At 41.0% G+C, this 14874-nt stretch overlaps 1 protein-coding gene across 4 annotated transcripts in view; it reads right to left on the reverse strand.

Annotated features, from left to right (window-relative positions):
* ACP3 (acid phosphatase 3) overlaps positions 1-14874 on the reverse strand; it is a 63162-nt gene that overhangs the window by 13112 nt on the left and 35176 nt on the right. For 2 of the 4 annotated variants that reach the window (XR_006609234.1, XM_045088915.1), the window contains exon 11: positions 3750-3913. Coding sequence is in view for 3 of the 4 variants with exons in the window: in XM_045088915.1 (XP_044944850.1) it covers positions 3795-3913 (119 nt within the window). In the remaining variant the exon portion in view is untranslated. Of the gene's footprint in view, positions 1-17; positions 3914-13696; positions 14627-14874 lie in introns of those variants that run through there. The other 2 variants (XM_004762503.3, XM_004762504.3) reach the window with 2 other exon arrangements.

A 14874-nucleotide genomic window follows, 5' to 3' on the forward strand; every position in this document is an offset into this window, starting at 1 on the left:
AGAACTTTTACCTTGTATTTTAGACCCTTCTGTATTATCTGAATTTATTTTTGTTTTAAACAGTTACTTGTAACAACAAATTTAATAAAAAATTTAAGAGGCACCCCTCCCCCAATCTAGCAATACTTATAGTCCAAGTGTGTTGTCAGATTCCTTCTTTAGAAATTTTGTAAGAAGAGGAATAGTTCATTTAGCATAGGATGGTTTTGGAAAAAGTCTAAGGTACTGCTGTTAAGACAGGTTTGCAAGTAAAACATTTCAGAAAAATCCTTGATCAATTCAGCACACATAAAAAACAGGAAGATGCAGACGTATACGAAAGATGACTTTCACTTCTTCACAATCACCTGAAAGTGAATCTTGCAAATTAAAACAAAACAACCCAAAACATTCTTTCTCCTTCAAAACTGTTCATCATCTTGTCTAAAGTATAATTGTCCAATTATACCAGCCACATACGGCTATTGAAACTTGACATGTACCTAGTTCAAATTGAGATATGCTTTAAGGGTAAAATACACATCAGACTTCAAATACTTACTCTAAAAAAAAAAAACCCCTGAAAAATATCTCATTAATAATTTTTAAAACATTAATGACATGTTAAAGTGATTTTTTGCGAAACACTGGGTTAAATTTTATTAGAATAAATTTTATATTGACTTTTACCTTTTTATAATGTAGCTATTAGAAAATTTTAAATCCCATATGGGGTCCTTATTTGTGGCTTGTATTATGTTTCTGTTAGACAGCCCTGGTCTAAAGCACCAAAATGTAGCACATGCTCATTACTACTCAATGGGGTTTGTATAAAGAGAGTTCTGAAGGAGAAAACTCATTTTGGCTTTCACTTGCCAAGAAACTCCCCTGGCAATGAAGAAAGGCTCAATGCTAGTAATATTAGAACAAGATGGCTCGAGAACAGGAAGCTGGGAGAATGGGAACACGACTGAATTCAGGGAGAAGCAATGCCAGTCCTGATATAAAAAATTCTGTTGGTTGAATGACTTCCAATAAAATGTTTGCCTCTAAGGGTTGTACTCTTCTAATACCATAAATTATTCTTTTTATATAATCATATTCTCTTAATACTTCTTTACATAATGCCATTCTAGCTAGGAATTCTCTGTGTACATCTTACTTAGAATTTTATTTTTTTAGGACATTTCCCTAAAGTGATGTGGTAATGATTACATTACTCTAATCCTGTTCCAAGACCTCTATACCAATTCAAATTTTCCATTCAAAGTGGGCAACACATTTCAGAGCGGAAGTTATCTCAATCCTAGCAGTTATCTTTCAAACAATATTTATCCTTATGTCTACTGAGCTTCTCTGATCCATCTGAAAAGGTTACTTTTATCGATAGAGGGAATTTGAATATTTTTCTGTTGAAGACAGATAATTAGCTTATTTCCTGAGGAATGGTACAGTGGATTTGTGTTGCCAGCTTTGTCACTATAGATCATTTGTCATTTGTGTTTTTTACTCTGCCATTAACTATGAAAAACAATGACAGTGTTTATCAACAGAGCAGCTCTGTGGAAGGTAAAAGAAATAACCAAGCCAGGCGTGAAAGCTTTCTTTACAATAATCAAGAGATGGTAAAAGAAGAGAAATGAGGGATATTAAAAAAGAATCCAGAAACAATAGAAAGTAGGGGTCCTTTTAGCTACTGACAGTATTAAAAGATGATATTAGGGAAAGGTGGTGAAAACTTTTATATTCCATCAACCCTATATAAAGCTGTTGTTGCGGCCAAACACCTTGGCAGTCAGATTAAGGATGGACAATTTAGCATTTAAGCCAGTGATTAGCAAATAGGTCCTCTATCAATGTTTGTTAAATAAGTGAAAAAATCCATGACTTACGGTTCTATTTTCTACTTCTATTTTCAAATCTCATTACGTATTAGCATAAGATGTTATGGTCTCATTACTAAATGACTGGCTACTTTACAGAGACGGTAATTTGTCCTTTGTTCTTGCAGCTATAGATGTTTTTCCCCTTCCCAGGTTGAGGATGAAGCTGGATCTTGCATTTCTTTGCCTACATGCCTTTTGTGTTGCAGGAGGAAGCAGCAGTTGCCAGGCAAGAGAATATAACTCCCTCCTTCTCAGGCTTTTTTTCCCCCCCTAATAGTCCTGGCTCAGTAGGAATTATGTAGAAAGTGATAGAGGTAAGCGCTTGAAGTTTACAGGAGAAAGCTGTGGAATCCAAGGGGAGGGGAAGATTCCTAGACTAAGAGATGGGGCAGGATTCTAGGAGAGTTTCTGGTTTATAGGTATCATCCCAGGAAGGGGACTGGACAATGCCAGGATGGCAAAGTCCAAGTGTATGGCCTTGGAGGCCATGCACAGATGTCCTCTGCCTACCTTCAGGAGACCATGTGGGAATGGACAGTGTGTTTACTGGATACCAGTGTGGACAATAGCCTAGAGGATTCTTATCCAACTCTTCCCACCAATTATATTCTGGGACCTTTAGTAATACCTGAGAAGGTGAAGAATCCTACCAATGAATGACACTGAATTTCCCACCAACTGGATGGTAAAAGTGTCAGCATGGGATAAGATTGTTTAGAATCCATTTCAGGCTAAATGCAATGGTATCAATCATGAAAGTGCTTGCTTGGACAATGATGAATCCCCAGCATGAAATGAAAAACAAATTGTTCACAGAACATGAGAACTAGATGTTACTTCTATGTTCATTCATCTAGTCTAGACTCTTCATTTTTTTAGATTATGAAGCCAAATTTTAAGACTTAAAAGAACTTGTTCCAAGTTATTGGCCTGAAGCCAGTACGGAGATGTGCCAGGGTGTCATCAACCTTCAGCTCACTTTTCTTTCTGCCATGCCACTTGAGAAATTCAGATCTATTTGTGATGATTAAATACATTAGTATTTCATCATGGCCATGAAGAGTTCTCATTAAAGTAAATCTCTTACTTTGAGATGAAACAAAGAAATTGGAACTATAAAAATATGGAGGTCTGATGACAGTAGAGGTAAAAACAAACAAACAAACAAACAAACAACAAAAAAACCATGGCTGCCTGGATTTTCTAGCTTTTTTCACATTATAGAAGTTGTGGGGGAAATGACCTGAGCTACAATTACAGTAGTTGATATTACAGGTTCTGAAAATGAAATCCCTCTCCCGAAGGCAGTTTCAATACAGCTACGTGTATGTTATGTGTGTTAGCACATATACACACACAGAAATCTGTTAGCTACTAAACACTGGGCGGGGTTTCTTTTCAGGGGTGTGTACATATTTGTATTAAATCTACTTAACAACTAAAGAAATGATTCATTTATACCTTCTAATTGGGTCTTACTTCTTAAGAATCATCCTACATGATACTACTTCTAGTTTAATTGTCCTCATTATCCAGTCTTCTTTAATCTACGTCTTTGTCACACATTGCAACCTTTTGCTCTTTGCAGGCAAAAGGCTGATTGGAGTTCGATTTTTTCTTTCTTTCTGGACATCCATGCTAGATCTAGAGGACTACCATCCTTTGCAGAAGACCTCCTAGCTGAATAAGAAGCCCATACTGCTATGAGGAGGGCAACCATCAGGAGACCTAACCAAGTAACTTGTGGGTTCATTCTCTAGTCCTTGGGTCTCTTGGAGTTTGGACCCTGCTCTAGACAGGTTCGAAGGGAAGGGTGTGGACAGGATGATGGCCACATGGTGAAAGCCTGTCCTTTGAATGAGGCATCACTGAGAGATCATGCACCCCAGGAGTTTGGTCTGGTGGGTCCGTCCTTATCCAGCCATCTGCTCAGATGTTCCGATAGGGGTCTCTGTGCCAGCAGGGCCCATAGCGGAGGAGGGTAAACAGCAGCACCACCAGGACACCAGACACCAGGCAAAAGGCAACAGCAAGGACGACCCTTAGAACTGTGGAAAAATTGGAAAAGCAATAATGTAACATTAATGGATTGGGAAAATATAAAGATTGTAAAATTAATAGATGAGAAAAATAGGAAGATCATACATCAGTGCCTTAATGGTAAACCTCAGTGACATTTCTGAGGCAACCTTGAAATCAGCATACTGTGTTGATAAGAACACTAGACTGGGAGTCAGGAGATGACCTAGGGTCCAATTCTGGTATGACCTTTGACCTCTGGGCCTAAGCTCCACTATAAAGGGAGGGTAATTGAAGTATTTTGTTCATTTTGTTCTTTCTTTCTTTCTTTCTTTCCTTCTTTCTTTCTCTTTTTTTTTTTGTTTTTTTAAGATTTATTTATGTAGGGTGCCTGGGTGGCTCAGTCAGTTAAGTGTCTGCCTTCAGCTCAGGTCATGATCCCAGCATCCCAGGATCAAGTCCTGCATAGGGCTCCCTGCTCCCCAGGGAGTCTGCTTTTCCCTCTTCCTCTTCCCCTCCACTTATGCTCTCTCTTTCTATCAGATAAATGAATGAAACTTAAAAAAAATGCATTAAGTAAATAAAAGATTTATTTATTTCTTTGATAGAGGGAGACAGGCAAAGAGACCACAAGAGGGGTAGGGTGGGATGGGGGATGGAAGGGCGACCTGTTACGGGACGGGATCCTAGGACCCTGACACCAGGATCTGAGCAGTCAGATGCTTATCTGATTGACCCACCCCAGCTGCCTTCCCTCTCCTTTTTTTTTTTTTTTTGGACTGAAGTATTTCTAAGGTCTTTTCCCAGCATTAACTTTACACATTATAATATAGTTAAAATGATCAATTGCTAATAGTTTCAGGGTCAAAGGAAGTGCTATCATTAATTGGGTCTAAAAGAAATGGAATAACATCTTTTAGTTTCTAAATATGATTTTCAGTAAGTATCTTTCAGAGAGGAAACCTTGAGCACATGTTAACAATGACAAGCATTTTTAGGATAACTGTGTACTATTGCTAATCTGTACCTTTATTTATACATATCCCTTTGGTAGCTGACTAGTTGTGGGGAAATACACAGGGTCATTTTTTTATGAGATGCTATTCATTATTTCATCTGGAAAGTTACCCTCTACACACACACACACACACACACACACACACACTAGTCCATGATACTGTATAAAAAATAAATATCAATTTGTACCATCTCTAAAGGTATGTTGGATCCTGACTGTAAAAATAAAGGATTGCTTGTTGGCTTAGGCAGTGGGAGAGCAAACATCTTTCTGACTGTGGCAGCTCTGTCTACGGAAGCCCAAGTGCTCCACTGAACACAGCTGAAAATCACTTATTTAACCTAACCTTATCATTGCAGAGATGAAGGGATAAAAAAGAAGAGGGATTAGGTAATTTGGCTAAGGATAGCAGATAATTGTATTTGGGTTAGAAATGTGGGTTTATCAGTCTCATGATTTTAAAAACTATCTATTCATTAATGACTCCCATATTTAAATCTGCCCCAAATATATTCATAGGCTCATATATTTAACTGCGTATTTGACATAGTCCCTTGGACATCTAATAGGCTTTTCAATCTCAACAAGTCCAAAAATAAGCTCTCAATTCCCTGTGCCCTCCCCTGCCTCAAACTCTGTTCTTCCTGTCACGCTTCCCATTTCAGTTGATGGAAACTTCCTTCTAGTGTCCCAGCCCCAAAGTCTTGGAAACTTCCTCTTTTTCTCTCACATTTTGTAATCAATCTTTCAGGAAATCCTGTTGGTTCTACCAAAAATGATATCCAGAAACCAATGATTTCTCCCCTTCTCTGCCACCACCCTGTTTTGAACCACAATCAACTTTTGCCAGAATCACTACAACATCCTCCTGACTTGTTCCCTATTTTCTTCCTTTCTCCCCTACAGTCTATTTCCAGCACAACAGCCGAATGACTTAAAGTCAAATCATGACACTCTTCTACTTAAAACAAAGTTTGCAATGAATGTTTATCTCACTCAGAATGAAAGCCAAAGTCGTAATGGCAACAGTGTATAAGGCTCTGTAACACTTGGCTTGATTAACCTCTTGGCGTTCCTCTCCTTCCACTCTCCTCTCACTTACTCTCTTTTGGCCACACAGGCCTTCCTGTTGTTCTTAGACATCCCAGAAACACCCCCATCTACTGCCTTTGCTATAGTTGTTACCCTCACCTAGACGCTCTTCTCATGAATCTCTGCATTAAGTAATTCCATCACCTTCTTTGCTCAAATCTCATATAAATATATTTTTCAGATGTATGTATTTATTTCAAGGAAAGAAAGTGAGCAGAGGGAAGGGAAGAAGGAAAGAATCTGAAGCAAACTCATCCCTGAACCTGGAGCCATATTTGGGGCTTGATCCTACAACCTCGAGATCAAGACCTGAGCTGAAATCCAGACTCTGATGCCTAACCAACTGAGCCACCCAATCTCCCCTCAAATCTCATCTCTCAGTGAGGGCTTTCTATTTATTTTTTTATTATTTTTTAAAATTTTATTTATTTATCTGACACAGAGAGAGATTACAAGCAGGCAGAGAGAGGGGGGGAAGCAGGCTCCCTGATGAGCAGAGAGCTGGATGTGGGGCTCGATCCCAGGACCCTGAGATCATGACCTGAGCCAAAGGCAGAGGCCTTAACCCACTGAGCCACCCAGGCACCCCGAGGGCTTTCCATTTAAAGGGACAACCCAATATGCCCTTTACCCATGCCCACCCCCAGCTTGGCACTTACAATCCTCACCTTCCACAGTGTTTATTATTTATTATCCATCCCTCTTGCCCTTTAATAGAACATAAGCTTCATGAAGGCAGAAATCTTTGTCTTTTTTGTTCATGAATGTAATCTAGGCACTTACAATAGTACCTGGCACATAGAAGGTGCTCGATAAATATTTGTGGAAAGAACTACTGATCTAGAACTCAGTGGTCTTCTCCTGATGTCAGGATGCCTCTTAGCATCATGAGAAGGTGAATATTAATAAAGTTAGATCCTAGTGGACAGGTGCCATTACCACTGTGAATGCAGTTAATATAAAGGTAGAGGGAAATGAACAGACTTGAAGAAGGAAGGAAAGGACTAAATGGAAATGAGCGAAGAAGGCAGAGACTAATGATTCTTTAAAATTAATGTCATGTTGTCATAGTAGTCCCATGGAGTATGCTTTCTCAATCTTTTTCCTTCCTTCCTTCCTTCTTTCCTAGACATGCAGTGGGAACACACCATATGGTAGGCCAGTTATTGGCCTAACCCAGTACTGGATTCTGGATTTCCATGACCCTTGTTTTTGGGATCATCAACATCTAGTGGGAGAATCTGATAGACAGTTATGAGGTCATGTGATCAACAGTAAAATAAAAGTGTAAAAGACTTGCCACTGGAGTAGAGAAAAAACTGAGATTAACACAAAGATTTCTATTTAGAAGAGAAAGAGGTTGGAAAGCCTTTTGAGAGATGCTAAGATTTGAGCTGACCTTTGAAGTAAATAAGACTTTGCCATGAGACAGAATGAGTTGCACACGAGTGTGTTTGGGAAATGATGAGCAGTTGCTGCAGTATAGCTTCTGGTGGAGTACAGGTTCAGAGAGGGACGTTGGGGCCTAGGTCTTAGAAGGTCTGGTTTGTCTTGGGCACATGGAAATCATTAGCAAAAGACTCAGGAGACATGGAAGTGACCGGGCTCCATTTGTGCTTAAAACAAGAAAATCACTGCAAAGAAATATAGGATGGTGGAGATGTTCCAAGCCTGATAACTGCAGAAATGTCTTTGACAAGATACTGAGGGCTCAGCACTGGAAGTGTGGTCCTGACAGTGAGGACGAGGGAATTCTAGCAGACCCCGAAGTGGCCCTGCTGGGGACTAAATGTACTGGTAAAGGAGAAGTGGAATCCTGGGGACCCATGGGTTCTCGTTTGGGTAAAGGAGATGATCAGGCTATGAACTGAAACTGGAAGCACATAAAAAGGATCAGTTTGGAGTGGAGGACATAATAATTTTCATTTCAGTTGTAGGATTGAGATATCGTCTTATCCTCGTAGAAACGATCATTAGGCGGCTGGAGAAAACAGGTCTAGAATGCTACATGGAGACATGGAAATAAGGACTGTAGAAGATGGAGGCCTGGTGATACCGGCTCATGGTGAGGGTAGAGTGGGGCCACCAAGGACAGCACATAGGATGTGAACATTTAGGGGCTGGAAGAAGGGATGAGCCTGAGAACACAGAAAAGGCTCAGGAGACAGTCTCTCTCTTTCTCGCCCTAATTTTTTAAATTACACACTCCCTGGTACTGTGAAGGATTTTGTGAGTTTGACAGAGTCATGTTCTAGAATCTGAGAAAAAGAGGGCGTGATCAGTTGTATCTCGTGCGAAGAGACAGTGCTGGAAATGACTGAAAGCCCTCTTACCACACGGGGACACGTGAAACACGTGAAAGCTGCTGAAGGCAGTGTGAATCAGCATTACTTTGCTGGAAACTATTTTGGCAATAAGTATTAAAAGCCCCTACCTCCAAGTCCCCCCTGCTTGTCCTCTTTTCCCCTTTGAGAAAGTGTGCCCTCATCTGCATCCTTGGATTACTGCAACAGCCTCCCAGCCCTGCTCCCTGCCTTCAGTCCCACCGCTCTCCAATCTGCTCTCCCCAAGGAGTGCAGAGGTCTTTCTAAAACAAGAAGCCAGTCCCATCATATGTCCTCTGCCTAACCTTTTTTTTTTTTTTTTTTTAAAGATTTTATTTACCTGGGAGAGAGTGAATGAGAGGGAATAGGAGCAGGGGGAAGAGAAGAGGGAGGGGTTAGGAGAAGGAGAATCAGGCTCCCTGCTGAGCAGGGGACCTGATGTGGGACTTGATCCCAGGACCTGACCTGAGCTGAAGGCAGACACTTAACCAACTGACCCGTCCAGGTGCCATCTGCTTAAAAACTTTTAATGGCCAGAGCTACTCAGTTTGTCCTAAGACACTTAATGCCCACCTCCTCAGCATCTTCGTGAGACATAGTTCTTCTAATTCCTAAAACGCTGCATGCTGTGTCTAGCCTTTGGGTTTCTACACATTTTCTCTCTTTTTTTTCTGGTAACTTTCCCCTCTTTCCTCACCTCTACTCTCTCAGTTAATTCTTTCTCTCCTTTAGGCTTTAATTTAAACATCACTTCCTCTGAAAAGCCTTCTCTGACCACTTAGACTCAAGCTAATTGCCTTTCCCATCTGTCCTCTATTATAGTGTTTACCATCCTTAACCATCAGGGATTCTTTAATTCTTTATCTCCCTGTCCTCCCGGCCTGCCTCCCCATGCCTCTGCCAAAGGGTCTGGGTCACATGGGGGCAATTTTCTTGTCTTGCTGCTATTTCCTCAGCAGACTTAATGCCTCCTCCACAGACACTGATTAGGTACATAATATGTACTAAAAAAAAAGCTACTGTTTATTGAATATTCACATACTTTGATCCACTAATTTAATTTTTGGGAATCTGACCCAGGGGGATAGTCAAGAAGCTGGTGTGGGATAGAAAGGGAAGATGATACAGTAGAAATATGGTGGAGAGTGTGAGTTTTGAATCCTGACCCTACCACTTGAGGCATGTTATTTTCTGAGGCTCAGTTTTCTTCTCTGTAAAATGGGGATGTGTGGTATTGGCAGGAAAATAAAGACAGGTTGCTGGATTAGGCACTGATGACTTTCAAAAGGGATGTTTCCAAAGAGGGATAGTAGGAAGACCATCATTTTTTTGAATAGCTCAGGAGCGAGAGAGATGAGGAAATACAGAATGTAAATGATTAATTAGTTCAAGAAAATTGGGATTGAAGAGACTGAGAGCAGGTGCTTGAAGCTACTCTTTGATGAGAGATTTGGGAATGTTCCTAGTAGAAGGAAGCCAGAGCAGAGGAAGAAAATGAAGCTAAGTAAGATTCGTCAAGGTCCTCGGAGATGAGCGGTGGGATCCTATACATGAGAAAAGGAGTTAGGTTACTCAGGGAGGAACATGTTTTCCTGAGGGGCAGCAGTAAAGGCAGGTTAAGGCTATTAACATATTTTGAGGTAGTGACAGGAGAACCTAAAAGACTTTTCAATGGACCGTCTTGCTCTTCTTAGGACATCTCATAAGAATTAAAGAAGCCAAGATGGAATTCAAAGTTTGGGGAAAATAACAAGGCTTTCCTGTAGAATACAGGAGAAGAGTCCAGTAAGGGTGAATGTGTTTGCCAAGAAGTGCTGAAAGATCCAGCTGGGGTGCAATAGAAATTTCAACGTTCATAATCTACAGTGGTAACCATAGGTTCCTGTTCCACTCAGCCGATCAGAATGTAGAAACTGTGTGGTTGGCTTAATCGAGGGTTGGATATTGCTGTGGTGGGCAGCGTATATGGGATGGGCCACTAGAGTGATGTCAGACTTGCCTAAATGGAGGACAGGTGTGGAATTGAGGAGTGAGTTGGTGTATACCAAAGCAAGTTCCCAATGTCATTAATGAAGGATGACCCATGTCCTGGGAAACTGATGATAAGTGGCAACAAGAATGAGAAATGGGTGCTGTCATTGGCCTTCTCTCTGAGGGAGGGGTGGTGCTGGAAGGGGCTCTAAATAGCAATGGGGGAACAAGAGAATGCCAAGGTAACTGTGATGAAAACAGACCAAACATCACAGACATATTGGCATATACATATGCATTTGTAGTTAGTGACTGGGCCTTTATAGTGTAGTCACATTTGAGGCTCATTTGTAGTTTCTCTCCCCTATTTATTGAACACTTGGGTTCTAGGCTTCTGATATCTGGGCCCAGCACGAAGAAGTCAGGCTAAGTATGAAGGGCTGAATATGTATTTATTTATTTAGATTTTATTTATTCATTTAACAGAGAGACAGCGAGAGAGGGAACATAAGCAGGGGGAGTGGGAGAGGGAGAAGCAGGCTTCCCACTGCGCAGGGAGCCCCATATGGGGCTGGATTCCAGGACCCTGGGATCATGACCCCAGCTGAATTCAGGTAGACGCTTAATGACTGAGCCACCCAGGCGCCCCTGTTGATTTATGTTTAAAGTTTATTTATTTATTTTGAGAGAGACAGAGAGAGAGGCGGGCAGGGCAGAAGGAGAGAGAGAATTTTTTTTTTTGAAAGATTTTATTTATTCATTTGACAGACAAAGATCACAACTAGGCAGAGAAGCAGAGAGAGGAGGAAGCAGGCTCCCTGCTGAGCAGAGAGCCTGATGTGGGGCTTATCCCAGGACCCCGGAATCAGGACCTGAGCGGAAGGCAGAGGCTTTAACCCACTGAGCCACCCAGGCCCCCGGAGAGAGAGAATCTTAAGCAGACACCCAGCTGAGTGGGGAGTGCAGCTCAGGGTTCCATCTCACAATCCTGAGATCACAACCAGAGCCAAAATCAAGAGTGAGATGCTTAACCGACTGAGCCACCCAGACACAACAGGGCTGAACATTTATTCACTTAGTAAATTTTGACAGAAAGTACCAGGTTCTAGGCATTGTCTGAAGATTCAAGGTGTATAAAGGTCTGGATCTTGCCTTGGGCATGTGGATATTTACTGTGAAGTCTCAGGTTGATAAAGACTATAAGGGTGGAAACTAGAACTTCCTACCACTAATTCTCTTTCCCATGAAATATGTGGTGTTGGAGACTGAGAAAGGGTTTGGGAGACTGTTAGCAAAGAAAGTCTGACAGTGTCAGTAAAATTCTGCAATTAAGAAAAGTATTTTCTAAAAAAGAATTTTATCATTTTCAAGTAACATAGTGTGGAACTTAGACTTATGAATTTCCCAGCAAAGACTCTGCTTAACTTAGTCGATATGAGAATGAAACTGATTGGGTCTACTAGCACAAGTAAATAACACTGCTTATAGGTGAGGGTAGGATTTCATGGGTGGTGGGACTGTCAGGCATTCTGCGTGTACTTTATTTAATGGTTTGTCCTGCTTTCTTTTCTTTTTTTTTTTTTTAAATTTTATTTATTTATTTGCCAGACAGAGATCACAAGTAGGCAGAGAGAGAAAGGGAAGCAGGCTCCCCGCTGAGCAGAGCCCCCCCCCCCCATGTGAGGCTGGATCCCAGGATCCTGGGATCATGACCTGAGCCAAAGGCAGAGGCTTTAAGCCACTGAGCCACCCAGGCACCCCTGTCCTGCTTTCTGTACTGGCTTTCTCAGGATACCCTAAATATTCTGTAGTCATCTATATTTTCCCCCCAATATAATATAAAAATCCAGTAGTTAAAACTATTATTCAAATGTATCTGGGCACCCCGTACTTTTATTAGCTAAATAATAGCTAATAAATAATGGCCCTACTAAGAAATCACTCAATACCTATAACCTCTTATACTTTGGCCTGCTTAATGGTGTCTCTGTCAAGGCAAATAGGACTTTCTGTTCCAGGAATTTCCCTACACTGATCACAGTCTGTCTTTCTGAAATTTTCACCTGCTGCCCCAACCATCACTCTTTGAGACCACATGGAACAAATCTAAATGTTTTTCCTTAAAGGAGTTCAGATTTTGAATTCATCTTGTTGGAAACCACCTTATGTTATAGACTCTTAACAAGCTCTCTATGAGCTAACGCCAGTGGCGTGCTAGTAAACTGCATCAAAACCACAAGAAACAAAACTAATTTGTAGCATATGCTGATTTCTGTGGTGAAAATGCTCCTGCTAGGACACCATGACTAATTTCACACTGCCAAAGTCAAGTCTTTGAGTTCAGAGTTGGGAAAGATGTGCACGTGGCACTCTTGAGGTTGGTAGGTATTGGCTCCAGCACAACAATCCCTAAGTTTTCTCTTTATTAACATATTTTGTAATTAGTTTCACTCTATTTGAATATTAAGTTGCTGATCCTAGTGTGCGAGAGAGAGCATGAGGGTGGTGGGGCAGAGGGAGAAGCAGGTTCCTGCTGAGCAGGGAGCCTGACATGGGGCTCGATCCCAGGACCCTGCGATCATGACCTGAGCTGAAGGCAGATGCTTAATCGACTGAGCCACCCAGGTGCCCTGACACTGGTGTCTTGAGGAAAAGAGTTTTATAAACACTCTATAGGTAGGTTTGGTAAGAAGAGGGGACAGATCAGCTATGGAGAATAAAGGAGAGGTTGGGATCAAAAGTTAACTCCCAGGTTACTGGGTATTGCTGCAAATCAAGATAGAGACAGTAGGTTCAGGGAGGAACGATAAGTAATTTATACATTCCTGGAGCAAATATTTATTGAGTGCTAATCCATGTCAGGCACAGCTATTTCTGAGGACAGATCTAAGAGAGAACACAACAGATAAAGATCCTTGCTCTTGTGGAGATGATATTTTATCTTATTAGAATTGGCCCCTTGATTACCTGTGGGAATCTCCTTAGACCCAGAATCTTCTGCTGAATAACTCTACTACCCTTTCCAGGTTCAAGCCACTAAGACATTTGATAAATGGCTTTCTAGTACCTTGTGCCACACCATTAGAAACCTCCATCCAAACTGATTTCATATGGTGCAGCTGTTACCTCCTACAGATTGCCTTGGCTGCCATACCTGACTGCTTCCATCCCTCTAAATCCAGTTAACTCTAGTCCCCTAGCAGCCCTTATAGTCATAAGATACAACTCTTGTGTAATATGTATCTTTTTGCTTCCCTGCTACATTATACATTTTCCCAGGGTGTTTTCTTGCAAGTTCCCCCTTAACAGATGAAGCAGAGCCGTCCATCAGCTTAGACTTTTTCTGAAGCAGTAAAGTCCGAACTTAGTACATTTTCAATGTAAGATATTCATCCAAGCAGTCAAAATCATTTTTACTTTCCATTAATATTTTCCTTCCAGTTACATTAAGATAAAATCCCCAAACAAAAATAGAGCCCCTCAAATAGGTCCTTCTTGGATTTCATTCTAATTTAACACATACACACTTTTCACAATTCATCGTAACAGTAATGTTCTGAACTCCCTACTAGCGACTTTATTCACTGTTTTACATTTGGCTTACTGCTGGAGGGAAGTTACATGCACAGGGAGGGAAGGGTAACTAGATGGTACTGCTGGGGACAAATATTTACTTGGGAAAAAGTAATACAAATAAATATACCAATGTCAAATGTCAGTCATCGCATAACCCACTAGGCAAGGGAATAGCTTTGCTCTGGACTCTGGCATCCAGCAGATACCATCTCTAGAAACCGTTTCATCTTTAATCTGTCATGGTCACGTGGCACAGTGTTCTCTAGATGTGTTGCACCTGCCACCCGGGCAATCTACACAAGTCTAAAGGGTGTCATTGGCACATAAGTTCTTCTTGCACAGTGAGTCATTTCCGCAGGACCTGTGAACTTGCTTAGGTTTTCTGAAGATCCCAGGATCCAAAGCCTTACACATCCCTCTTGTGCTCAGGACAGCCATCACCCAGCCATACTTTCAATATTCCAGTAAGTTTTGATCTTGGAGGCACTTAGAACATTCTTACATTTATAATTTTATTCCACTTTGATACATGTCATCGTACTTTCTCTCTTAAAACCAACTCCAGAGTCGGCATCTCTTACCAGCTTCGTGGGAAACCACCCATGCAGGGTTCTCATCTCTGGTGTGTTGTGTGCTTAAATAATATTACTTTTTTGCTAGGATGTCTGTGCTCCAAGAGCTGCCATATATATTATATACAACAAAGTTTTCCGGCAAAGTTTGCTTTTGGTTTCTTCAAAAGTAACGTACAATTTCCAGGGCTAAAGGATACAAAGAGGTATTTACTTTTCAGCTTTTCTTTTCTTTTTCTTTTTCTTTTTTTTTTTTTTTTTTACCCCATATGTTTTAACATAAATAGAAAAAGATAGGACCAGCTTCCCAGTGTAGACGATTTCTGTAGATGGTTCCACTGTATTCATTTTTCTGCCTTTCCTTGCAAGAAGGCCAGAACCAATAGGTAAGCTGGTCCTTTGCCCATCTGCCTAGGATCAACTTTTTCCTTTCTTTG

Source organism: Mustela putorius, unplaced genomic scaffold, assembly GCF_011764305.1.
Source record: "Mustela putorius furo isolate JIRA1106 unplaced genomic scaffold, ASM1176430v1.1 tig00003834_pilon_pilon_pilon, whole genome shotgun sequence".
NCBI lineage: Eukaryota > Metazoa > Chordata > Mammalia > Carnivora > Mustelidae > Mustela > Mustela putorius.